A 26,967-nucleotide genomic window follows, 5' to 3' on the forward strand; every position below is an offset into this window, starting at 1 on the left:
CAAATCATAGACTATGCATCTTGAAGAAACTGGAATAGCCATAGTGTGAACAACTTGAACAGGAATGCCTGATATTTGTTTACCTCACAAGACCAGTTGTGAACAAGTATTCACGGGCTGACTTATGCTTCAAAAACTGGTGGAAATAAATTTATTTGCAAGGAGGCATGCTTTTGCAAAGAATGACACTTGAAAGGGATTCCCATTTCTCTGTGTGCATGTGCCTCTTGACAATGGAGGGATCCCTGTCTTTAAGCACCTGAAAACGAACACTGCCAGAGACACATTTTTCTCAATGCTCCGGAGTCTACCGTATATTTAAGCACTGAGCCATTGCCTAATGCATTTTTTTCTTTCTGCTTCTTCTCCTCCTTCCCTTAAGAGATTGGAACACAAAAGCATGAGAGAGGGTGACCTACCAAACAAAAGAGCCTTTGAGTTCCTCGGAAAAGTAGACTTGGAGGAGGATGGAAGGAATCCAAGTGGCCCTATTATTTCCACTTGCACTAATTAGACATTTTTCTGTCAGCTATTGAGCACCGCTGAGAGGCCAAACTCACTGAATTCATTTCTAAAGTGTTTACAGAAGTTTGCATCTGTTTGTGTCTCTTCAGGAGGAAAATAAGCACTTCAATAGCATTGTGAAAAATCTAAACCAAGTATCCCATTCTGGAGGGCCGGGCAGCTGCATAATTTAACTCTCCGCTCAATGCCGAAACCTCTTGCGTCCCTCTCCAAAACCAAATGGACACAAAATGAGGAAAAGTCAAGACAGGGTGAGAATATCAGCTGCTTTTTCTTTCCCCGAAGATGGCGTGCTGTGTTAACACACCAATACATTTTGCTCGGTGTCAATTGTTTGAAGTTATAACCCTGTTCTCGCCCCCTCTGAGAAATCATACCTGACTTTTTCCTTGGCTCCCAAGACACACAACAGTTCCTAGTCCACAAAAATGCTGCCATATTAATGGAAAATGTAGACCAAAACCTCCTTCCCATAAAAGCATAAAATGAAAGTAGGTCAAGTTCTGTGACAGCAATTCCAGGGTAAAAAGACTTCATACAAAAAGACTTCACACATAAAGGCTAGAAGAGGCAACAGACATTCCCCTCCTAATATACACATATGATGGATACAGAGCAGGAGCAGACAGTGTGGTAGGATGTCATGCACACCTTACCTCTGGTTTGTTGTTGCTTACTAGAAGGGAAGTGGGGAAAGAGGACAGACAGTGGTGTAGTTGGTGTGGTGCAAACACACTGTCAGGAGCACTGGAGAGGCTTTGCCAGTGTGTTTGCACTGCGTCCACCTTGCCCCTCCCAGTAAGCAGCAGTGAAGCAACCAACTGGAGCTGTTACTGCTTGTGGGTCCAGACATTGATGTCTTCTGTCCTATTATAGTCTCTGGTCAATCAGTTTTGCAGGTCTAAGACCCTGCAAAACATGTTTGAAGTGTTGTTAAGATGCCAACATTTCTGAGAGGGATTGCATATCAGAAGCATGCTGCCAGAATCACCTCCCTTCAGCAGAACAATGAAAAGCTTTCCTCTCCTCTTTTTCTGGCAATGTCCTGTAGAAGCATGATGTGACTGAAAGTGCGTTATCCTGGTTCTTCAGAAGAATACTTTCTCTGTCTCCATATGTAAGTCAAACAAGACAGAATGGCTGCCATGCCTGAGGTGCACATGCAAAGCTATACTGAGAAAAGAGCACTTATTTAATTTGAGAAAAGATGATCTCGTAACTCTTGCTGTCTTATATCAAAATGAAGAATGTATAAAATTACCTTCAAGTGGCAGATGAGGCACAGCGGAAGTTTCTGCGTAATTTGTATTTTGAACTGCCACGAATGGCTCACACAATTCATAATGCGCTGACTGATTCACTTCCAGATTTCTCCCATCACAGGTTAACATCTGCAATATCCCTTGCCTTTCTGGATAACAGACATCACCTTGGCCACAGGTCCATCCCACCTATTACAGTTGTTTGCCTTTAGATTTGATATAATGTGTATCTAACCATATACCACAGAAGCTCACAATTCTTTTGCTAATTTATGTTTCTGAGGGACAGGAAAAAGTCTATTTCTGACCTTGCCCAACCTCAGTTTCTTTGCAGTCCCACTGAAATGTCATCATGTCTTTCTGCACCTTACATAAAAGCTTTTGATCAGATGTGCAGTGTTGCATCTGCAGCTCCTGAACATTTTTTTTTTAAAAAAAAACAGCAACAACCCATCAAGCCTACAACCCCAGGAGGAAGACACTTCATGGACAAAAAAAAATTAAAAAAAAAATTATGGCGACACAGAGATATAACCAAAATATAAAAGAAAGAAAAGGGTTCTGATTTGGAAATTGTGATTAAGGGATTTCTGTATCCATGCCAAGAGAGAGAAATAAATGTGCACTTTGCCTGAACATCTGTTTCTACAATGTCAACCTAGGATGTGTAATTGAGTTTAGGGGCACAAAAGGAACTTCATGGCTGGGAAGCTGAGTCAGGTGGAGATGGAATTAGATTTGCAGAAGATTTCTATACACCAATTATAGGGGTTCAGGGTGGAAATGCAAAACAGCCTTTACTGAAGGGCCTTTGCGAAAATGCCCTGAGTGGACGGGTGTGCTGTTTTCATGGTTTCTCGCATTAGTGGCCTGGTTCCTCCCAGCAAAACACCTTAATGTTTGGGTCTCAGCCTTAGGTTCAATGCCAGGATACCTTGTTTTTGCCGACAACTGCAGCTGCTCCCAGGAAGGGAGAAAACACTCTCTCCCAGAGCCATCTGGCACTGAGGTACGGGACAAAATGTGAATATACAAAATTGCTTGTGCAGAATAAATTAGGAAGATAGAAGCAGATGAGGGTGGAGGAATTTTCAATGAGCAAGAATTAAATCATCAATAATTGAGCCTAGAGGTTTTTTGGTTTGTTGGTTTGCTAAGACTAGGAATGAATGGCATTGCTAACTCATCCAGGTACAGGGCACTTGGGATGTATTAAATGGATGCAGCAAATGGGGTAGAAACCTCTGCAATATTTTTGAGTCCACCTACACAGGAAAAGAGAGAATGTAATGCAAGCAATACAAGCCCCCACTGAGCATGTAGTCTAGAGATAAGTGTGCCTTGCTTGCTTCATAGTTTGTGAAAACTAGGAGAATAATGAGAAGCACTGCATTATAGAATTGGCAGAGTATGCCATTATTATGTTTTTATCCTGCTCTTCCTCCAGAGCTCAGGGTGGTGCCTGTGCATCCCCTTTTATCATCACAGCAACTTTACAGGGTAGGCTAGACTGAAAAAAATGAGTAATTGGCCATGGTCATCTATTAAGTTTTCACTGTGCACAAATTTGAAGCAAGGACTCACTGATCATAGTCCAACACTCCAGCCACTACATTTCTCCTGGGGCATTTTCCAGCTAAGTCATAGAAGTGAATTTTTATTCAGTGCTCTTATCTGCTGTCATTTCAGGTATAGGCAGCTTGAGGCTGTTTGAGCTAACCGTCACTTTAAAAGCGTTTAAACCAGTTAAAATAAACAATGAAGAATTGTTAGATTTACCCATTAACAGCCAGCAAAGCTATGCTTTCTAACACAACTCTCTGAAAACAGCCATATTAAAAAAGGTGGTTGGAAAAAGAGGGTTTTTAAAAACCCACAACACGAAAGCAGCAGACACCTCCCTGGGAAATTAGTTGCCAGAAAGATGGGTGACTGTATCTTCTGTTTGCAAACAGGCAGAGGAAAGGGTCCAGTTTAGGGCCATTAAGGTTACATTTAAAGATACAGTACAGCGATCGCTATTATCACAGAATCATAGAATTGTAGAGTTGGAAGGGACCCCAAGAGTCATCTAGTTAAATCTAGTCCAATTCCGGTGCAGGAATCTCAACTGAAACATCCATGACATATCACAGGAAACAAATTAAAATCATGCTCATTGAATATGACTTGAGCAAATAGACAGTTATGGGGGGGCGGGTCTCAGGCTTTACTATAAAAGATGCCCTGGGGGTCACAAAGATACACCACAGTAGATCACTTTGCAGGATATGATCTGCTCAAGCAAAAGAGTGCTACTACATGCAGTACCTTACAAGGTTGCTTATTGGGTTGAAACACCTAGTGATATTAAATTCTCGAGAATATTCTCAGTTAATGAGAATATTAGAGAATTTTCATTTAAAATAGGAGAATATTCATTTTAATGCATTGAAAATGATATAATTAGTTAATATACATGTTTATTCATGGGTAAACTTGTTCAGATGGCAACCAAAAACTGTACAGATACTTTTATTCAATGGGGCAATGCAGTGAATTCACATTCTTTGATACAAGTAAATTCAGTAATAGGCTATCTTGTGCTTCTAACAGCTCTAACGGTAATATATTTCAGTATGTCAGTCTCTGGTAAATGGCATGTTGTACCATTGAATGGCACTGCGAAAACCAGTTATCAGCACTAAATAAAAATATAGAAATGTCAACTGCTCAACTGTTTAAATCAAGGCCACCTCACATGCTATTACACATAATTGTATAGGCCTGGTACTTTAAGTGTATAAAGCATTGAAGCTACTTTCTGTAAAAAAATATATCACACTATATGGCCAAGAGTATAGAATTGCTATGAATAAGGTCACATCAAAATAGAATAAAAAGGCTATTACATATTGTTGAAATACATACGAATTCAAATGTTCATCAAATTAAATGAATAACACACACACACACACACACACACACACACACAGGTTTTCTGTAGCTCCCATTTCAGAACTGGATAAAAAAAAATCATTATTCATTCGTAAAACTGGTTCTTACATTAGAATTTACAGTTTGTGGAGAATATTCTCTGGATAATTTTCTAGCAGAGAATATTCTCACCTCACATCACTAGAGACACCACACACACACACTTGCGAAACAGATAGTCGACACTGACAGTGTCAACAGCCAGAGTCCTCCACAGAGGTGGGGGGGGGGAAACAGGTGATGAGGGGAAGGGAAAAAGCCTAGCAGCAGAGCTCTGCATGCAGAAGGTCCCAAGTTCAATCCCTGACATCTCCAGGTAGGGCTGGAAAGATCAACACTCTGAAGAACTGCTGCCAATCAGTGTAGACTATACAGAGGTAGATGGACCAATAGTCAGACCTGGCATAAGGCAGAATCCTGTGCTCCAATGAGCACCAAGGGCAGTGCCAACCATTTGTCCAAAAACCAGATCCTCACATGGGCTGGAGTCAGAATGTGTTTTTTTACAGTCTGCAGATGTATGAGAAGGTCAGGCACCTAGGGAAAACCATAATAGACACTCGTACGGGCAAGAGCACATTTATTAAAAGTAGATGAGATATCTCCAGCTGTTCATTTCAAATCAACATATAATTATTTATCACCTCTGCTGCTTTCCCGCTTGCCCTTTCTGTCTCCCAGTTTTCTTATGCTTACTTTGAGCACAGCTCGTGCTGGGAAATAGCTGGAAATGTCCTGTTTGGAATCCCAGTGGAAGCTGAAGTGTTTTCGACCCTCATTTTCCTTGGCTCAGCCAGGAAGGAGAAAGAGACACAGGTTTTTGTTTTTAAACGTTCACTGTTTGTTGGAAGAAGAGCTGAGATGATTTGCAATTGGAGGGGTAACTGCTTATCCCTTGATTTAAAAAAAATGGGGACAGAAGAAGGACCAGATGCCTTTTGGAAGCCCACAAGTGGAAAAAGCTGCAATCTTCTACTGTTGTTCCCCAGGAACTGGTATTCAGAGGCATGTTGCTTCTGATACTGGGGTAACATTTAGTCATCATGCCTAGTGGGCATTGGTAGCCTTATCTTCCATGTGTTTGTTGGAAGGGAGTTATTGGTTTGTTTTTGTTCTTGTACTTGTTTTTATTATGTATTTTGTGTTCATATTTTGTATTTTTACATTCAGGACTGCCCTGTGATCTTTGAGTGAAGGACAGCATACAAATCCAATCCAATCCAATCCAATCCAATCATCAATCAAAATCAATCAAATCCTCTTTTTAAAGCCACCCAAATTGGCATCAATCCCTACCTCCAGGCTCAGCAAATCCCATCCTATGCAGATTTAGTTTTCCCACCTCACATGAAAAGTTTCAATTTGTTTTTAGTCTATTGTTATTTTAACTTTTTGAAAGTTTTATTACTGCTAATTTTTCTTATTGTTTTTTTTTAAAAAATGCAAACCACTTGGAGAGATTTTTTTAAAACAAATTATCAAGAGGTGTATAATTTTTATGAAACAACAGTTTTGGTTTAGCAAGACTTTGGCAAATCACCTCTGTGTGATATCTGCTGCCCTTGAATGTGTTTTTTTTACAACACACACACTAATCTGTTGCTGCTTTCAGTTTTGTCACAGTTTTTAATTGTTTGCACTATTTTTAATTTAGACCTAAGAAGTGAAACAGCAGGACAAAAGCAAAAAATAAGAATAAAAACTAAAAAACCCCACATAAATCGATATCCCCAAAAATGTAACACCTGAAAGAGCCCTAAGGTAGTCCTTTGAATAGACAGGTGACAATTCATCAGAATTGCTTTCTTTTAGTTCCACAGAAATAATTCATGAAGATTCATGCATAACATTAACAGTCAAGTTCTTTCTTTTATCAAACTCCTATTCTGGAATTCCATAATGAAAATCACTGTCAAGAGGGAAAACATTTTAGGATGCACGTTTTACATTGATGTGTTAATTAGTGAGGGTGGTTGTCAACTAAGCTGCTCAGAGAAATCCCATTGAAATGAAGGACTTTGCCTAAGTTGGGCCAATTAAATTCAATGGGTCTACTCCGAGTAAAACAGTTGACTACCACCCTGAGTTTCTCATTAAATTTAGCAGATATGGGATTTCCTCCATGCCCCTCTCCACCCACCCCCATTGCCCCCATGTCTTTTATGAGCATTCCTCTTGTACAATAGGATTCTGCAGCCCATGCAAAGCTGAACTGTTTAAAAGGATGATGTAAGCAGCAATGGTTGTTTTGCATACTCAACAGAGCAATGGTCTGCAAACAAAGCATCGCTACTAACAATGCAAGGCTAAGTCAAACTTTCAGACTGGAGACCCAAGTGCTCTCATAGAGACACTTTGAGATCAGTGGAGCTACTCAAGAAGTAGGATACTACACACTGTGAATATGGTCCCCAAAATCTGACCTTCCAGAATAATAAACACTTCATTCAAGGATCCCAAATCACTTTACAAACACTGGTTCATTCCAGTGGAGAGCTTATTCTAAACTCGCCACTTTAGAATAAACTCAGATGAAACGTGTCAAAGTTTTCGCCAAACAATATCAACAAAGGCTTATTTCTCTTTCGGAGGGATTTAAATTAATTCCCTCCTGCAAATCATATCAAAAGAGGAAGCCCAGAACTTTATTCTTCGCAATTAAACTGTAAATTTAATACTTTCCCCCCTCCCCAGCCTCGCTCAACATCTTAATCAAAGTTCTAAAGAAACTTTTTCTGTGTCTTGAATTTTTTAAATTTCGTTTTGAATAAATAAATGGGAAAGAGAGCAATGGAAAGGGGGTGGGGGAAAGAACCTTTCTTGACTAATTCTAATAATATGGGTCAAAGTGTCAGTCATTCTACAATTAAATTGGGGAGTAAAATAGTATCCCTTTTCTCCCACAGTACAATAGTGCTAGAATATAAATTACCAGTGGAAATGAAATAATAGTTCAAAGCACATGGGGAAGCAAGCTCAGCATTTAGAAAGTATTTTTTATGGCACGATGAAACATTGAAGACAACGGTAACCCATGTACTTTGGGGTGTGTTGGTGAATAGTCTCCAAAGAGCATGAGGCAGGATTGTAGGGCCCTATAGTCTGTGACCCCATGATATGCTTTGTTTCGCCGGGGCAGCTGCAGTTATCAACAGATGTTTCGGCAATAAATAATTGGTATCATCTCAGAAAAGGCCCATCTACCTGGGGTGAGGGGATAATGTGGGCAAACACTGTTCCACTATTACAGTCACATTAATCTCCCATCTATCCAGGTTTCTCAGGGAGTTGGCTGCAGGTGTTTATCCTGGGAGAGAGCAGACAAATGCTCTTGAGTCCGAGGGCTTTGTAAGCATTGTAAAACGGGGTCAGCCACCGCCATAAATTTCCATCTGAGGCCACACACCAAAAAGGGAAAGGGAAAGGAGGGGACAGGGAGGAAGAAAACACAGCAAAACAAACTCAGAATCACAATAAAACTCCACTTAGCACTAGGGATTTGTAAAGCAAGGGCAACAACAAAACCCTCCCACTTTTACCAAGGGGCATGTAAGGTGCTCCACGCAAGTTAAACCATTCACTTACAGAAGGAGAGGGAAACAGTGATTTAAGGAGGCAACTCCTTATCCTATCTTGCACCCAGATACAAATAGCACCTGGTTGCAACCAACAGGTCCCTCCCTCACTTAACCCTCTCTGCAAACACAGCAATTGTGCTGCAGCGAATTTCCAGTGGTTGTTGGAGCTCTGGCCTACGCAGGTTTAGGAATTGCTTGCTGGATCAGGCCAATAGCTCATCTAGTCTAGCATCCTGTTCTCACAGAGGCCAACCAGATGCCTGCGGGAAACCCATAAGCAGGATTCGAGCACAAGAGCCCTCTCTCCTCTTGTGCTTTCCTGCAACTGGTATTTATGCTGGTGGCTGTCACTGCCTCCTATAATAAAAAAAACAAATATTTTTTTATTTATACCCCACCCTTCCTGGTTCAGAAAACTGGGCTCAGGGCGGCTAACAACAAATTTAAAACACTTAATTGATGCAACAAAAAACAGCATAAAATACAGTATAAACCATGAATAACAATAAATTCAGAATTCAAAAATCAATTTAGGGGGGAAATCCATCCAATAAACATTAGATGATCACCAGGGCTAGCTGGTTAAATTAGTCCTATTTGGGCCAGCGAGGAGACCAGGGGAGAATTAGCTGTGGGATCCCAGAGCAGGTAATCTTCATAAAAAGGGGAGGGGGGGGAAGGAAGGAACGGAAAAAAAAAAGATCAGGCTAAGTTCAAATTGAAAGCCAGGCAGAGTGAGTTCCATAGTTTAGCTATGTGTTGTGTGAAGAAGAGGAAAGTTTTTCTCCCTCTCTCATTGTACCAGAACTCGGGGCAATACAGTGAAGCTTAATGTTGGAAGATTCAGGAAAGACAGAATAAACTATGGATTTTATTCCCATTAGAGGCAGTGATGGCCCCCAACTTGGATGGCTTTAATAGAGGATTAGACAAATTCATGGCGGGTGAGGCTATCAGTGGCTGTTAACCTGATGCATATATACTCCCTGAAGGCGGTAATGCTACGGCTGAAGGCGGTAATGCTGCTGAATGCCAGTTACTGGAAACCACAGGTGTTCTTATGCTCAAGTCCTGCATCTGGTTGGCCACTGTGAGAAGAGGATGGTGGACCAAATGGACCACTGGCCTGATCCAAGAGACTTTCCTTATGCTCCAATGTACGTAAGAAACGTGTATGCAGTCAGGAATGGGGGACAGGGAGAGGACAGAATAAATAGGGAGAAGTTACTCTCTGTTCCTCAAAACACTGGAATCATAGGGTAGTCCAATACAATTGATTCAGGATAAACAAAATTAAATACAATTTTAGGTAAAGGTAAAGGGACCCCTGACCATTAGGTCCAGTCGTGGCCGACTCTGGGGTTGCGGCGCTCATCTCGCTTTATTGGCCGAGGGAGCCAGCGTACAGCTTCCGGGTCATGTGGCCAGCATGACTAAGCTGCTTCTGGCGAACCAGAGCAGCGCACGGAAACGCCATTTACCTTCCCGCCGGAGTGGTACCTATTTATCTACTTGCACTTTGACGTGCTTTCGAATTGCTAGGTTGGCAGGAGCCTTTGTATCTGTAATTGCACACATTTGTATTTGTTCCAAAGAACACATGAAGCTCCTGAATGAGTGGGCTTCTTCAGTCACTGGGGGAAGCTCCCTTGTGCAAGATCTCCATGTCTACATCAGAGAATACACTGCCTTCTGGTCCAGGGTGCATATCTTGTAATATGTAAACAAAATCAAGGCATTAACCCCAACACAACTGATAAGAGTAAGAACGCGGCCACTGAATTAAATGGAGTCAGGATGACAACTGTCACCTAGCAGAAACAGCAGTGAAGGATGAGGGTCACCTATATAAAAGGAAGGCTACCATCTGTTAGGCCACTGTACATCTAAGTGCTGTGAATTCAGGTTTCAAAGGCAGGTGTCATATACTTCATACCAGTAACTCATGCAGCCTTGCATTGATCACATCTTTCAGGTTTGTTTTGTCTTCGAGGTCTACGGCTTGTTTGTATTGCCACTTTTCTGGCACGAAGGGCCACTTCATTTCCTTTGCCTCTTCGATGAGGGTCCTCAGATCATCAGGGAGCAAAGCTGAAAAGGTCAAAGTGCAGGTAAGTGATTCAGCCGCGAAGGTTAGGAGGTGGTACCTGACCTGCTGAAAGCATTCCCTCCACCGTTTTTGCCTCTCAGCGGCTGCAAGCTGTCACTTCTCCCAGCCGCAGAGTAATAATGAGAGGTTGCCTGTCATCAGGTGACCTCCCGTGCTCTGCCCTGCAGGTAAACTAGAGCTGTCTGTCATTAAGAGAAGGGATTTTATCAAGGAAGTGAAAGACTGTTGTTGCTTTGTAGGTGTGAGAGGAGAAAAGGAGGCAGAAAGGAGCAGAGGAAATGGATTCCTCCACAGTGCGAAAATGAGAGTTTGGAGCCCTTAATGTGCAACTTGATAGCTAACTCAGTCTTCCGAGTCCAGAGGCAATATACCTTTAAATACCAGATGCTGGAGACATGTAACAGGGGAAAGCTATTGCTGTCACGTCTGACTTGCTGGAAACAGAATACTGAATGGAATTTTAGTCCAACCCAGAATGAAGGGTCTTTGAATAAAGCCTTTGGCTTAGGTCTGTAGTTTCTTAATATTCCCGATCAATGAGTTAGGAGAAGTTTAAGAAACAGCACTCTTCCTCAGAATTGTCTTTTGCAGAAACTTAGGAAAAGGATACAAGGAGAAGGGGACAACAGAGGACGAGATGGTTGGACAGTGTTCTCGAAGCTACGAACATGAGTTTGACCAAACTGAGGGAGGCAGTGGAAGACAGGAGTGCCTGGCGTGCTCTGGTCCATGGGGTCATGAAGAGTCGGACATGACTAAACAACTAAACAACAACAAGGAAAAGGATGGTGAATGAGATTTGGCAGATTGGTGTGAAGTCAGCCAGTCTGGAAATCCATGAGACATGAAGAGCTAAGGCAAACCAAGCTGGACGAGTTCATTTCTAAATCCCTGCCCCCGTTTCCACTATTCATCTCCATCCTGGATAGAAAGAAGTAGTATCTAGGGAAGCAATAGTAATAATAATAAATGAAATGATGTGTGGGGAATGTTATTGTTTGTGTTTGTTACTATGGTGTGTATTTTTGTATTTTTATTGTAAACCGCTCTGTGATCTTCAGGTGAAGGGCAGTATAGGCATTTAATAAATAATAATAATAATGATAACAAGCTTCAGGCTTTGAGTTCAGATAATTAGTTCAAACTGCTGACATAAATGATGCCACACGTCTTATAAGCAATATGTGATCATGGCAGGATTTATTTATATATATAAAAAACTACCTGTTAGGGAAGAAGACACCTGCAATTGGAGCATTTAACTAACCTGCAGGGATATAATCAAATGGAACAATCATACGCACTTTGTGACATTATTCATATCATTGCCTCTCAGACTCAAAGTGGATAGCTAATACAAAAACGAAAATCTAAGGGAAGTAGGTCCTAGGGAATCTCTGAGCCTTGGTTCCTTTGCTGCTTGAAGTAGTTTACCTGAAGGGCCATGTCTAATGTAGTGATTAAAAGGGCACTGATGTACCTTATCTGTAACTAAGCCGATTATTTATCATACTCTCCAGCATTTAATAAGGGAAACCGAAGAAGAAAGAACTACCTGATTAGAAGTTCAATAGCCCATTCTAAAGAGTGATAATAAAGCTGAAAGGAATTTCTGACAAGGAAACAAAAGTGCCTTTTGTGGGATGAAATGAAAGGAAACCTTACAAGAAAAAAATACACCAGCCCTTTACACATAGCCTATATTCCCAAATGCCAAAGAGCTACAGACAACTATCATCACAGCCAAAGGAAACAGAAAACTGTACACAAACCGAACAGGCCCTGCATGAGGTGGATTTAAATTTCCCCAAATGTCATCATGATGGATTCACTCGGGCAAAGTAGCTGATACTATTGAAACAGCAGAACTAGGTGGAGTCACATGATTTGTCTGTCAAAAAGGAAAATCCTGTGTGTGTGTGTGTGTGTGTGTTAACAAACAAGCAAACAAAATTCAGATTTATCTATTTAAAAAATAGTCTGCTTAACAGAGGGCCACTTCTCGCAGCAGCTTATTCTGCACTCGGTGCTGAATGTTTAAGTCAGTTTTACACAATGTCCCCACTATGCTGTCCTTATCAAAATGCCATCCCATATTCCCCCCTTCAGTTAGTTCAGATGGACTGTTTCCAGGAAAAATAATATAAATTTTAAAAAAACCCCAAAGCTTCTGCAGAAATTATAGATCCAGATTAAATGAAGGCTGTAGGCAAATGGGTTGGCATTTTGATGAGGACTAGGTTATTTGAATGCTGCAAAATGTGTTTGCCAGAGCAGCACCGAGTCCACACTAAGTATCTGTGTGGAAGCACCCAAGACCCTAGTATGGCAGTAAAAGGATGGAAGGAGGAAGTATGGTCAAAAGGATTTCAACAGTGACAACTTAACTGTTAGGTAATGTACAAAGTCAGAATTTATGGAAGTACAAGATTAGGCTCTGAACTGGCAAAGCTTTTTGCAAAAGTACTGCAACTGTTTAGTATTTTTAAGTAGACTTCCTAAAGAGCAAGCCCCATTGAACAGAATGGGTGTTATTTTGGAATAAAGGCACATCTTGTGGTAGCTTTATCCGGAGTAATTACTTTTGGAAGAGCTAGCCATGGTAATCTGCTGCAGGAAAAACCCCATAAAGAGGCTTCTGCACAATAACAAGTCTTGTGGCACCTTAAGGAGCATCTCCATCCCCACCGTTCAGCCTGGACACTGAAGCCCAGCACTGAGGCCCTTCTGGGGTTCCTTCACTGCACGAAGTGAGGTTACAGGGAACTGGGCAGAGGGCCTTCTCAGTAGTGGCACTCTCCCTGTGGAACGCCTTCCCATCAGATGTCAAAGAGATGAGCAACTATATAACCTTTAGAAGACATCTGAAGGCAGCCTTGTATAAGGAAGTTCTTAATGTTTGATGTCTTACTGTGCTTAATGTTTTCAATTTGTTGGAAGCCACCCAGTGTGGCTGAGGCAACCTAGTCAAATGGGAATAATAATAATAATAATAATAATAATAATAATAATAATAATAGACTAACAAATGGATCATGGAACAACTATGCACAGGCAAGAGTTTGCTTCATCAGATGACCTAATAGATCATCTTCCTATTTCAATAAATGGTTTCTTCAATAAATGGTTTATTTTTCATATCATATTCAATAAAACAAAAACTCTTTCAATGTGTCACTGGTATTTATGTACCGCTCTTCAAAGTATCCGTTGCCTGCAAATGTTCCTCTAACACCCTGAACCATTTTTATTTTCAAAACACTTTTGTAGATGATGAACTTTTATACAGAGAGAAAAATATCTGGGAATTCAAATGTAGGGAGTTGCATTAGGGGAAACGGTCAAATGCTTTAATGAAGGGGATATACTCTCAGTGAACGGACAGCAAACAGCCGCCATTCAGAAGTTGCATTATTTCCCCTCCCCCTTTTTTATAATTGAAATTTATGTGCATCGCCAAACTTTGGAAGCATTGTTTTTCTTAAACGAAAACCGCTCCTTATAGCCTCATGTTTACTGAAGCTTTAAATGAGAACTGACAGCAATTCACTGGTACAAAGTGGGCTTCCTTCCCTGCCTGCCTCCTAGCTCACATCCCATTCATGTCCTAGAAATCCAGTAATCTTTTGACACTTATCTGCTAGGAGATTGGGGGGGGGGTTAAATAGGGCAGGCCGGGGATGGGGTGGAAGTTTAGGGCAGTTGGCTGTTTTGCACCCAGAATTTGTCTCTGGGATCTCACCTCTGTACTGCTGATGCCTGCTTTCGTCTCTCTTAGACTGGTCCTGCACCTCTGGTGAGATCTGATCCAGCATCTGTTTGCATTCCTGCAACAGAGCGGCCATCCTTCTTTGATTATCCATGCTGCTCGCTTGAAAATTGGGTGGGGTGTGCGCGTCTTTGGGTGTATGGCGATCAATTACCGAGGAGAAGACACAAATTCTAAATGAAAAGGATCCTTTCTAGGCCGAGATACCTGGTGAACAAAAGAAGGGGAAGGATGATTAACTAAAGCATCATCAATTATCGGCAAGGCTCAAGCAGGGAGGGATAATAGGGGAAGTACATGACAGTCTCAGGGGACTTTATTAGGGAAGGGTGTGAAATTACTCTGGGGTCCGTGTACCACAGCATGGAGAGAGGAGGTTGCTTTTCAATACCCCTGTAAAAAGCCCCAAACAGTGAAGTGGCCAGCCACATGCGCACACATAGAATCCATTTGCACACATGTTGGTTCCATGCAGTCAAGTGCTTTATGCTGGAACCCTCATGTTTTCAAGACCTTTTAACCTTGCTCTGCAGCGAATCACCGTGATTTCTAGAAATGCTAGCTGAGTTACATCACATACTCTTTCTGGAGACGGTAGGAAGCACTTTGGGAACAAGTGCTCGGATAATTGTATGCACAACATGGTGGATGGGGAGCGGCAATCCCCTGCTAACTTCCCAGTCAACAAAAAGACACCATTCCGTTTTCCCTGCTATGCTGCTGTATGGGGGCAAAACAAAAGAATTATGAAAAACAGAAAGCAGGGGAAACAACACCCCGATATCTAATTCTCCCCCCAATTGTCTGGAAAATTCTGGTGAACCTCAGGCTGCATTCAAATGGCACTTTTCACGACTTTTCCCTGTTAAATTTCCACATGATGCTTGAGCTTTCACAGGATGTAAAAGCCTCACTTGGAACTTTAGTAGGTTAGAGTGCAAGTTTAGTGCTCAATTCCATGTTAGTTGCTCCCAGAAAGAAAACGCCTGTTTGCAAATAAGGTGGTTTCTGTGGGTGCCTGGTGATGTAATCGGATGGTTCCCTTGTCAGAGATTCAGTACCCACCACTCACCGTGTTAAAAGGTTTGTGTGACTCAGGCCTGGCATATGTAAACTGTGTCAGCTAACATGAAAGATGCAAACTGAATTGTAGCCACTTGCCGATCAATGCGAAAGATGTACACTATCCTGCAAAAGCATTTGAGTTAGAACAATGAAGGATCCACAAGGAAAAAAGACTCCAAAGTTTAATGAAGGAGACATGGAGTGCATTTAGACATGGGGGGAACAAGTATTCCTAATTATAATGGTAGTGTTTCTGTTTTTTAATGTTCCCTTCACACTGTGGTACTAGTTGTGTCATGGAACTCTCTGTGTGTGTATGTGTGTGTGTGTGTGTGTGTGTGTGCTTTACCAATGTCACGCTGAATTTCATTCACACCGATGGATGCAGTGCGATGCAACAACAGATATCACTGGACGATGCCACTGCTGCCCCAAGCCTTTCGCACATGATGCATCACCCATGAAAATGGCAGGAAACAACTATCTTCTGGTTGTTGTTGTTGTTGTTGTTGTTGTTTAGTCGTTTAGTCTTCAGTATATCTTCTGGTATACTGCCCCAAATTTTGTCACTTTACTGCCACAATTTTCTGGTTTAATGGGGTTGCAAATGGATTGTTTCTGGAAGCAATAAGCACAGAAATGAGCACTAAACTTCTGCTACATTTCTGGAAGTGGATTTGATGCCCAAATATAATGCAGAAATTAACATTGGAATATTGGAAACAGAATAAACTGCTGTGTGAATGCAGCCTCAGGCTGTAACATTGTACAGCTTCCGCATTCCATTTTAGAGGACTGCTTCCAGCATCAGTTAATCATTACAAACCAGTGAGAATCCCTATTTACATAGGTGATCTTCACAATTTTATCAAACAACAAGTAGTGGCAGCTTGAAGGATAACAAGTTTATCGTGTCATAAGCTTTTGCGAACAAGGACCCACTTCATCAGATGCAGGAAGTGTTTTCCTCTGTTACGGTTCATGCACCTGAGGAAGTGGATTCTGGCCTACAAAAGACTGTGTTAGCCTTTAAGGTGCCCACGAGACTCTTTGTTGTTCTTGCTGCAAAAAACAAAACAAAACAAAAAATCACGCAGCATTACTCATCTGGCAACTCTTAACGTTACTTTCTTTAAAAACTGGGTGCAATATCGGAGCCATATTCACCGTATAAAATTCTGAAAAACCAATTAAAACCGCTAAGCCCTTTTCGCTCTCAAGGCAAAAATAAATAAATAAACCTCATCCTCATTTTGATCTTTAGGCTATGCTACAATTCCAGAGAGACCAATGAGGAGGAAGAAACAAAGACCCAAGGAGCTCCACGTGGAGACTGCATTTATGGATTAATCCCAACAGGGAACAAATAAAGATCGTCCCAGGAGTGTCCGGTGGGGACTTAGCGCAGTCAATTGAGAAAAGCAAATCATTATTTAGGGCCAGGGCTGTTTTGACTTTCAAATAAACATTTTTAATTATTTTAAGTGCTACACTGAAACTTCCCCTTTCTTTGGGTGGAAAATTATGGTGGCCCATGAATGGAGGCTCTGGTGATTATACAAATCTTTTAGTCGTGTAAGGAACCTTTTGCAAAGCTGAGAGGGGAGGGAGTGATGTTTAAATTACTTGGGAAACTGCAACATCTGGAAGCACAAGGCTCATGACTAACATTAAGGGGTTTTCTTATTTCCCTTTTTGGGGTTGTGTGCGTATTCCCTTCTTCTCTAAAGTCTCCAAACAAGTAAAAGATTGGGGTCAGTGGAGAAGAATCACTTTCACAAACACCACTATATGTAAGTAATTCAAACTGATGGGATAGCTCAGTCAGTAGAGCATGAGACTCTTAATCTCAGGGTCGTGGGTTTGAGCCCCACATTGGGCAAAATATTCCTGCATTGGACTAGATGGCCATTGGGATCGCTTCCAACTCTATGATACAATGAGGCATACAGAATTTCCCCATTCTGATCTGTCCATACTCTGGCCCTGGCTTCAATCAGGAGTAACTTCAAGAGTGATACAAGCTTGGATTCAAGAACTCTGCTTGCGGAACAAAGCTTTACTTACCTACCTGTGTAAGCACTTTAGTCCCCACTGCCTGTCACTCATGAGAGTTGGCGGAAACTTCTGGAATGACAGAGAATGTGGCTTTGCAGAAGCTGCCCCCACCTAACTTTTGCAGGTTTCCTCATCTCACTTGCAGCTCCTCGTGGCAAATTCTAGGTCATTCTGGAGAGTTCCCTGACTTCCATGAGGAATTCCCTTCCGTTGGTGGCAAGGAATGCTCTAGCTCTGGTGAGATTTTGGTGCCAGGTTAAAACAGATCTTGTTCTCCTAGGCATTTGGTCATGCAAATCTAGGCAAGGCTGTGCTTAACCGTAGCTATTATCTGGGATAGTTTCCTCACCAGTGGCTAATTTTAGTGATTTAATTCTTGTTTTCCTTTCAACACGGTGTGTATGCAGCCTTTTTGCTCTCCGCTGCAGGTCACCTAAAAAGCAAATTTAGGCTGCAGTGCTATATACGTGCTTACGTTGCTAAGCTGAGCCGGACTTACTTCTGAGTAGAAAAGTATAGGGCTGCAATATTAGAGCCAGATTTTAAAATGATATACCAAATGTACAGCCAAGTACAAATTCTCCCCCTGCCCCTTCAGCACTTTGAAGTATGTGCTTGTCAAAGCCACTTTGAACCCATGTCATTACGCTACACTGCACTTTGCATCTAGCCATTCTAAAGGGCCAGATTTTGCTCCCTTTGGAATTCAATAGCATGAGTCCAATGGCCCTGCAGAGGGAGAGCAGGGCTGAGCACCAAACGCCTGGCCTTTGAAAAGGTCAGATTTAAATTTTAACTTTCAAGTTAATGAGGTTTCTCTCCTTATCAAAACGAGCAGCGCTGCATTTCTTTTTTCTATACTTTCCTACAACTGTAGTTTGAAGTTAAATGTAAATCTGAGGTAAGAATATGGTATCATAAATGATACTGCATAATATTACAGCAATATATGATTTGAAATGTTGGAATATACCACACAACACATACAGTTTGTGGGGAAGCTGCAAGTTTTTAAAACAGATTTATTGTGATGTGTACTGTGGGTTGTAGATGAGCCAGGGAGGTCTAGATGATATTAACTGGATTATCAGCATTCACTTTTCTACACATTTATACCTGATGAGCTTATCTCTTTGTTTGTTTGTTACTTGGTTGCAGGATTTCCTTAAATAAAACACAAGCTCTTTGAACATACTGGTGTAAATACCATCCCAAGCAGAAAACTACATCTTTTCTTTTCTTTCACAAATAGGCCAGCACTTCTCCCCACTGGCATATGTTGAAACCACAGCAAGAAATTGGTAGGATATTTCATTTGTAATGTGCTGAATGAGAGATGAAGCATGGCTATTTGCTTGAGGCTCTGCTGCCATCTTACTCGTTTGCTGGTTTCAAGTTTAAACGCTTTTTCTTTTTGTAAAGCTTCGTATAACGAACGGCACCGGCTGTATTAAAATAAGGAAAACCCTGACTCAGGGACAGCCTTTCCTAAGGCAAGCTCTCTTGTTAATATGCACCCACATGAAAGGGTTTCTTTTCTCCTATAGAACTATAGTGTGCGTGTGTGTAAATTGCAAGGGGCTCATTGGCATAAATCTCGGCTGCGACCTCTGAGGTAAACGGGATTTACATTACTTTCTGACAAGAATTAAATGAAGGCCTTGTGGATGTATGAACAGCCTTCTAGACTGCAACAGATGGGCATGAATGTGCTCCCTAGGCAAACTATCAGTGACATCTGTGTCCTCCAAATTCTGGTGGTCTCAGCCAATTAACAGGCAAAATGGGGAAAACGGGGAGGGGGCGAGGAGGGCTGGTTCCTGCACAGTCTACCCTACCCCCTTCCCTCAGCAGAAGCAGAAGTGCTTGTGTTTAGAAATGAGATCAAGAGTAGCCTGGAGCAGAGAGGAGATTGTATTTTTTAAAAAAAGAAACTATAGAGATTAAGCTTTATGAGATGGACTTGGGTTATATTAGATGTTAGGGAAGCACTGTATACCTGATAGACCTTTATAAAGCAGGCTACCCCATTTCTGTTGCTGTCATTTATGCACTTCCCCCAAAAAACTCGTTATCACTGAGGTTAATTAGAATCACAGAATTTTAGAGTTGAAAGGGACCCCAGTGGTCATCTAGCCCAACACCTGCAAGGCAGGAATCACAGCTAAAGAAACCCCGACAGATGGATAGCCTACCTGTTTAAAATTCTCCAATGAGGGAAAGTCCACCACCTTCTGAGGTAGTCTATTCTACTTCCAAACACTGCCATTATTATTATTATTATTATTATTATTATTATTATTATTATTATCATCCCCCCACCCTTTTCCCTTACAGGGACTCAGCTCTTACTGTCACAAAGTTCTTCCTAATGTTTAGCTGGAATTTCCTTTTTTGTCATTTGAATCCATTTGTTTGGGTCCTACCCTCTGAAGCAGCAGAAAACAAGCTGGCTCCATCTTCTATGTGACACACACACACACACACACACACACACACACACGTATAAATACTATGTCTAAAGCCGTTCCTAGTATTCTCTATGACAGGGGTGGAAAACCCTCAGGCCTGAGGGATTAAGTGGATTATGCAGTTAATTATATGATGGTCTGTTTGGGACTCTGCACAATAACATTGTTTTTAAAGCATGCACACACAAAAGACAGCTGAGTACCATTTTATCCATATCAGCAGACTGCGGGTGTGGGACACTGATTGGTATAAGGCCACCTATAGAGTAAGTTGTTGTTGTTGTTTATTAAATTTGTATACTGCCCTCCACCCGTAGATCTCAGGGCTGCTCCCTACATAAAAGTACAAGATAAAAACACACAAAATACATAATAAAAAGAAAAACCGCTCCCCACACATTTAATAGGGTATCAGATGTAATCAGCCAAAGGCCTGGTTGAAGAGGAACGTTTTTGCCTGGTACCTAAAGGCGTATAATGAAGGCGAGTTCATGGCAGAGGAGAGACTCAAAGGCCTTCTGGATTAAAAACTCACAGCGCAATCCCACGCATTTTTAACTTGGATTTATGTACTGCAGTATTCGGTGGGGCTTACTCCCACAAAAAAGTTCATAGGATTGTAGCCCCAGTCTCCTAGCAACTAGGTTGTGAAAAACATAATGTTCAAAGCAGCCTATAACCATTGGGTCATAATGCTTCACTCTACAGGACCGCAGGAAACTTGTCTATAGTGATTCGGACCCATTGGTCCATGTAGTACTGTCAGTTCTGACCAGCAGTGGCTTTCCATGGTTTCAGATGGAAGTCTTTCCCATCTTACCTGGAGATGCCAGGGACAGAACCTGGGACCTTTTTGCATTAAAAACATGTGCTCTGCCACTGAGCTACATCTTTTCCTTGAAACAATATTTCCTTACAACATGATTTGGTCACATTTGCTATTCATTTGTGATATTAGTAGACTAAAATGCAAAACTTAATTATATTTTGTTTCTTAAGAACGTAAGAAGAGCTTGCCAGTAGATCTGAGTGCAGCAGCACCAGTTTTCAGCAACTGGTATTCAGAGGCCTGTTTCCTCTGACTTCTTTATAGCTGGGAGTCTGAATATGTTACAGGACATTCAGTTTACTCCAGCTGGCATAAGGACTGCTCTTTTATCTTTTCCCTTCCTGTGAGTTAGCTGTTATAACAGAAAGCAAATTAAGGCTGAGAGCTAATTCATACCCCACTTTGACTAAATACAGCACTCTGTCCACTAGGCTATATTAGTCCTCAAAGTTTTATCTGTACATGACATAGAAATTTAATATAACAGGCTATGCAGGATTTTCTCCATTAATCTTACCTTGCTGGGATATTCCTTTCTTTAGTTTTGTGCAAGCATACTATAGTCTTGACCCATAGTTATACAGTATAGTTCCACAGTATCATTTTTCTTCGCTTGCATCACTGCTGCTATGTAGCTTTCCTTATGCAAACTGGTGAAAAGTGTGCAATTGAAAGTAGGGGAATTCAAGACTTTGAAAAGCATTTTGGTTGAAGAGCTTTGATTATTGGAGAGCATCAAGTCTCTGACAGTGCAGTTCTATGCATGTCAACTCAGAGGTAAGTCCCATACAGTTACTCCCAAATAAACATGTACAGTGGTTCCTCGCAAGACGAAAAGAATCCGTTCCGCGATTCTCTTCGTCTAGCGGTTTTTTCGTCTTGCGAGGCAAGCCCATTGACGGCTTAGCGGATTAGCGCTATTAGCGGCTTAGCGGCTTTTAGCGGCTTATTGGCTTAGCGGATAAGCAGATAAGCGGCTTAGCAGCTTAGAAAAAGGGGGGGGGGAGGAAAAAAAAGTCGGAAAAACTCGCAAGACATTTTCGTCTTGCGAAGCAAGCCCATAGGAAATTCATTTTGCGAAGCACCTCCAAAACGGAAAACCCTTTCGTCTAGCGGGTTTTTGATCTTGCGAGGCATTCGTCTTGCGGGGCACCACTGTATAGGATTGCAGCCTAAAGGTGTTCAGGTTATTAATTAAGCCTAAATACAAAACACATCTGATAGGCTTTAACCATCTTACATCCATTCCTCAAAATATTTAGATCTTTAAAAACATATAAAACATATTCATTCAACATTAGCTTATATGTATTACACACCGACACCCGGAGGTGCTTTTGGACTCGCAAGAGGGCAGAATGGGGGGCGTAACAGGGGTGAGGCGGAGGGTAATGGAGTGTAACAGGGTGGGACATGCTTAAGCACACGGGGCTGGCAGCAGAAAACCAGCATAAAATAGTCGTTGCCAGTATATCTACTGAAAAATTCTTATCTGTTATGATACAAACTAAGAGCACTTCCAAACTATTGGGAATTTGATGGTGGGATTCAAACATATACTACCAAATTCAGGTTATGCAGTTAAGGTGGATTGGGCACTCTTGTGCAACAAACCCCACTTTTAAGAAGAAAAGAAAAAACAGGCTTTCACAGCATATACAATGGTACCTCAGGTTACATGCTCAATTCCATGTTAGTTGCTTCCAGAAAGAAAATGCCTGTTTGCAAATACAGTGGTACCTCAGGTTACATACGCTTCAGGTTACATATGCTTCAGGTTTCAGACTCCGCTAACCCAGAAATAGTACCTCAGGTTAAGAACTTTGCTTCAGGATGAGAACAGAAATCGTGCTCTGGCGCGGCGGCGGCAGTGGGAGGCCCCATTAGCTAAAGTAGTGCTTCAGGTTAAGAACAGTTTCAGGTTAAGAACGGACCTCCGGAATGAATTAAGTTCTTAACCCGAGGTACCACTGTACTGTAAATTGACAGGAAAGTGTGGAATAACAATTGCTTGACATGGCATCATATAACCTCCCTACAAACTTTCTGCAAACTAATTAAGATAATGCTCAATAAAGAGGCCGCCTAGAAGCAACCTAAATGTTGACATGTGCGAGCATGTCAACATTTTTTTCTGGGGGGACGCAGGGGTACGCATACACCTAAACATTTTGTGAATCTAAGTTTGGCCTCATTGAGGGACAGTATTTCAATAAGGGTAGGAAAATGAGAGTACCCCTAAACATTATTTTAGAAAAAAGCACTGTGTGTGAGGATTCATGCGAGAAGCCCCATTCGCATCAGACTGACTATTTAATGTAAGGAACTTTGTGAGCGTTATGTGATTTACAGGTCAGAAGTTGAGATGCAGCTAGTTTTGCAAAAGAACTGAAAACACGCTACTGGTACAGTGTGCAGTGAAACATTTGCTATTCATGCTTGAGGCTAGAACACTAAAATGCAAAAGTGTTTCTTTCCCCCTGAGAGGTCATGGCAAGTTTTGCCCATTTGCCCATGAAGAATGAAAGTGTTCTATAGGCTTCGACGAGTCCTAAGAAAGGTTTAGAGCAGAAAGTTCCTCTAGTTCATTTCGAAAGCGTGAGCTCACATTACTTGCTAGCATTTCAGCTCCCTCAGCCCAATAGCTTAGGATTTGGGCGGCTGGTTGGTTGGTGAGAGGAGGGGGGGGGAGGCGGTGGTTATTGCAGTTTTGAAGGGTTTGTCTCTGTAGACATGGAGAGCTGATGATACATATTCATGAATGAGAAGTCTTCCCAGACCCTGTTAACGTTGACAAAGACTACGCTGTTTCACACAGCAAGTGGACGGGAGTTGCGGGTGACGACGGCTGCAGGAAAAGATTAACTCAAAAAACAACCTTATTCCTTGCGTCACTTGGCCTTGCCTTCCTAATGATTTCCACGATTGTTGCTTTGGGACAAGACTGTCATTCAGAGATGACTCCTTCTAGCCATATTCAGATAACAACAATTTCCTTAACTTCTGTTTTATTGGACACCACCAAGTAAGATCAGAACAGAAAGGAAGCAGTTTCACTGATTCACAGGCTGGAGTTTGGTCACTTCAAAGGTAACTTTGATCTAGAAATATGTGGTGTACCAAATTCATTATGTCTTTTTAATGAGCTTTTCAAATTTATTGCTCTTAATGTCGATTCCCTTTTCCACATGCAGCCATGTCTTGTGAGATGGTCGTATTTAGAGAGAAACAGTCCAAACTTGTACTTTTAAGGTCATTACTAGGGGAAACAACAGGTGCTTTTGTTCTCTAAATTATGACTCCCTCATGATTCTGCCTTTGGCCACGTATTTCTTTTACTTTGTAAATTCCCCCTGCCCTAATGGAAGTGCATATGGAGGGTAGGCAGAATGTGGGACTAATGAATAGAAGAATTCATTGATAGAAACCTAACGAGAAAAGTGGGCGCTTTCAGACATGCCACCCAAGCCTACATTTGTCCCAGGCAACAACCAGGTTTCAGCATGGCTTCAGAGCACTGGCATATGTAGAGTGGAGATAGAAACATAGGCCACATTTGCATTTAGAATGCAACATCTAGAATAATCTGGACATTTCTTTGGTGGCCCACACAACCCTGCCTTGACACCAAGGGCCATTCTCCTGGAAGATGATCACTTGGGGATGAAGGAACAAGCCATGCTAGGTTTGGCCTGGGACCAAATGCTGCTCAGACCTGACTATGGGTTGGTTGTGCATGGGTCAAGAAGAAATCATGGTAACAGTAATTAAGAACAGTAAAAACAGAGTGGTGGAAAAAAACACGCTTTAAATAGATCTAAGCTCATTATTATTATTGGATTTTAACATGGTGCTATGGCAATGGTTCAATCAGTATAAGCATTGCAGCTAGCCAGGCAGAACCGCCAACCCTTGCCTCTCCTGCATTCTGTTCTAGAATGCCACCCCCAATCTAGAACAGGGGCATCCTAGGAATGCAGGGGAGGAGGGGAGCCCTGCTATGCTAGGAAAAGCTCTTCTGCAGTTTTCTGCTAGCCGGATTTGTTGCTTTGGTCTAATTATGTAGTTGTGTAAATAATTATATTTTATTCTGGGATCTCTTGATGAAGGATGGTATATAAATAATAATAACAATGACAATAGTTGAATCCCACCCATTATTAGCATTAGATCACCATCAATACCATTATAATTTTAGCACTGCATTTAGTCCTGTCCATTCATCTGAAGAACCCTTGTTTCTCCATTTCTTTGTCATGCTGCACCAGGGGTGGAAAACTGGTGGTCCTCCAGATATTGTTGGACTACAACTCCCATCATCCTTGACCACTGTCCATGCTGGTTGGGGCTGATGGGAGCTTGAGTCCAACAACCTCTGGAAGGCCACAGGTTCTCCAGCCGATTTAAATTATAGCATGCTTTCCAGGAATGTAAAAATAAAAGCAAAAATAGCTTTTCATGGTGAATCAATTTGTCTTAGGGTGCCTGTTAGTTACTTTAACTAAACCATATACAAAATAGGGGGGAAGCAAAGCACCACTGAATTTAGCTTGACTTAATATGCTGCTGGTGGTGGAGAAACTATAAATTACCTCAGAGGGTTTACTGTGGTAAAATCATGCTCTCCCTCCCACCCACCCCTGCCCATCTGATTAACATGAAGATAAAGAAATTTGTCTCTCAGAGTGGACTATCAAGGCGCTAAGCTCAGTTTCGAGGGTTTATGTTATCATGCAATGTTTGCTGTAGACATTTCCATTTCATTAGCATATTCTGCTTTACATGAAACCCAGCGATGAATACTCCTCCTGATCTGAAGCTAATCCTCTTTAAAGAGCTACAGGCTATATTACATGTGGCCCAGCCACAGTTATGCCATAGCTGAATTGCTTTGAAGCCTATTGAACAGTGTTCTCTTGTGAGACCATGCGCAGGCCTATAAACCAATGCCCCTTCTGTGTTGTGAAAGCCCACTGTTTTTTCATGAGGAAGGGTTTTTATAAGAGGACAGAAACTACCCCACCCCTCCAAGCAAGGTCACACCACTCATGAGAGAAAGATGATGCTACACTTCCTATATCATTTCTAACCACCAACTCATAAATTGCACCAAACAAGATTCGAGTAAATGTTGCATCTTGCATTTAGAATTTACATTGTTTGGAAAGCAATAATTGAAAGGGAATAGATTGTTTAACATCACACTGGACAAAAAAATCACAACATGCAAAAATAAAAGTCATCTTCTGCTGTATACAGAATACAGCTTTTGATGGGTAGCATCCTCTATACTAGCAGTGACCTTAATTCATTGAGTACCAATCCTTATATAGACAAAATAGCTTTGGAAGACTCAAAAAGGCTTGCAAAAATAAAAGTTAGTGTGGAGGGGAAACAAAAAGGTTAGGGAACCACTCCCCACAAAAAAAACTGAATGAGGACTGAGGTTAAATAACCACAGAATAGAAAATCAGATGAAGAGAAAATGGAATGGAGGCTTCCCCAAAAGGCAATAACTGGCTGGTTGGCATCCTGAACAACACTCCATTCCACAGTGTAACCTTTTCGTTGGTGGACACACTTGTACACTAATACTTCACAGATTAAAGTGGGTACAAAATAAAAGGGTGTAATTAAACTGAGTGAATATTAAGGAATCCAAGACTTATAAATGGTGCCTTTGTTGAAACATAAATAAATAAATAAATAAATAAATAAATAAATAAATAAGTAAGTAGCTTTTCAAGCTGTGCAGTGTGAAAATCCTCTTTGGGCTGAATCATGTGGCATTTTCAGCTACTCATGTCCATAAAGACAGACTTTTGCTTTTTTTTGAAAAAAACAAGACTTATGAATACTTCGATCCACATAAATACACTTTCCAAAGATTTCCCAGAATCAGCCTTGTAAATAAGTTCACAAAAGTTACTAGCCTGCAAACAACCAAGCAACCCCTGCTCCCCGCTGCAGGTCTGCTATAAGATTAGTAGCCTGAGTTTCCATGCTGACTACAGAGGAAATGAAGCCCTGTGCTTCATAACTAGCACAGAAATACAGGATGCTACGCTGTAAGCAGGTTAGTTAAAAATGGGCCTTCAGGCAAGTGGCCTGGTGAAGGAGGGATGGACTACCCCAAGGTTTCCCAAGCCTGGGTCTCCAGCTGTTTTTGGACTACAATTCCCATCATCCCTGACCACTGGCCTTGCTAGCTAGGGATGATGGGAGTTGTAGTACAAAAGCAGCTAGAGACCCAAGTTTGGGGAATCCTGGACTAACCTAACCCTTTCCCATCTGCTCAGTGAGCTATGTGGACTAAAGGACTGA

General features: G+C 41.6%; 1 protein-coding gene across 5 annotated transcripts in view; it reads right to left on the minus strand.

The window, feature by feature from the left end:
* Positions 1-26,967, minus strand: part of ALPK1 (alpha kinase 1) — a 55,362-nt gene that overhangs the window by 20,357 nt on the left and 8,038 nt on the right. For 3 of the 5 annotated variants that reach the window (XR_014160289.1, XM_081876677.1, XM_081876676.1), the window contains 2 exons: positions 14,194-14,427; positions 10,278-10,432 (listed from right to left, as the gene is read on the minus strand). Coding sequence is in view for 4 of the 5 variants with exons in the window: in XM_081876677.1 (XP_081732803.1) it covers positions 10,278-10,432; positions 14,194-14,314 (276 nt within the window). In the remaining variant the exon portion in view is untranslated. Of the gene's footprint in view, positions 1-10,277; positions 10,433-14,193; positions 14,428-20,017; positions 20,078-21,160; positions 21,430-26,967 lie in introns of those variants that run through there. The other 2 variants (XM_081876678.1, XM_081876679.1) reach the window with 2 other exon arrangements.

The sequence above is a fragment of the Podarcis erhardii genome (genome assembly GCF_964252035.2).
Source record: "Podarcis erhardii genome assembly, chromosome: 9".
Classification (NCBI taxonomy): Eukaryota; Metazoa; Chordata; class Lepidosauria; order Squamata; family Lacertidae; genus Podarcis; species Podarcis erhardii.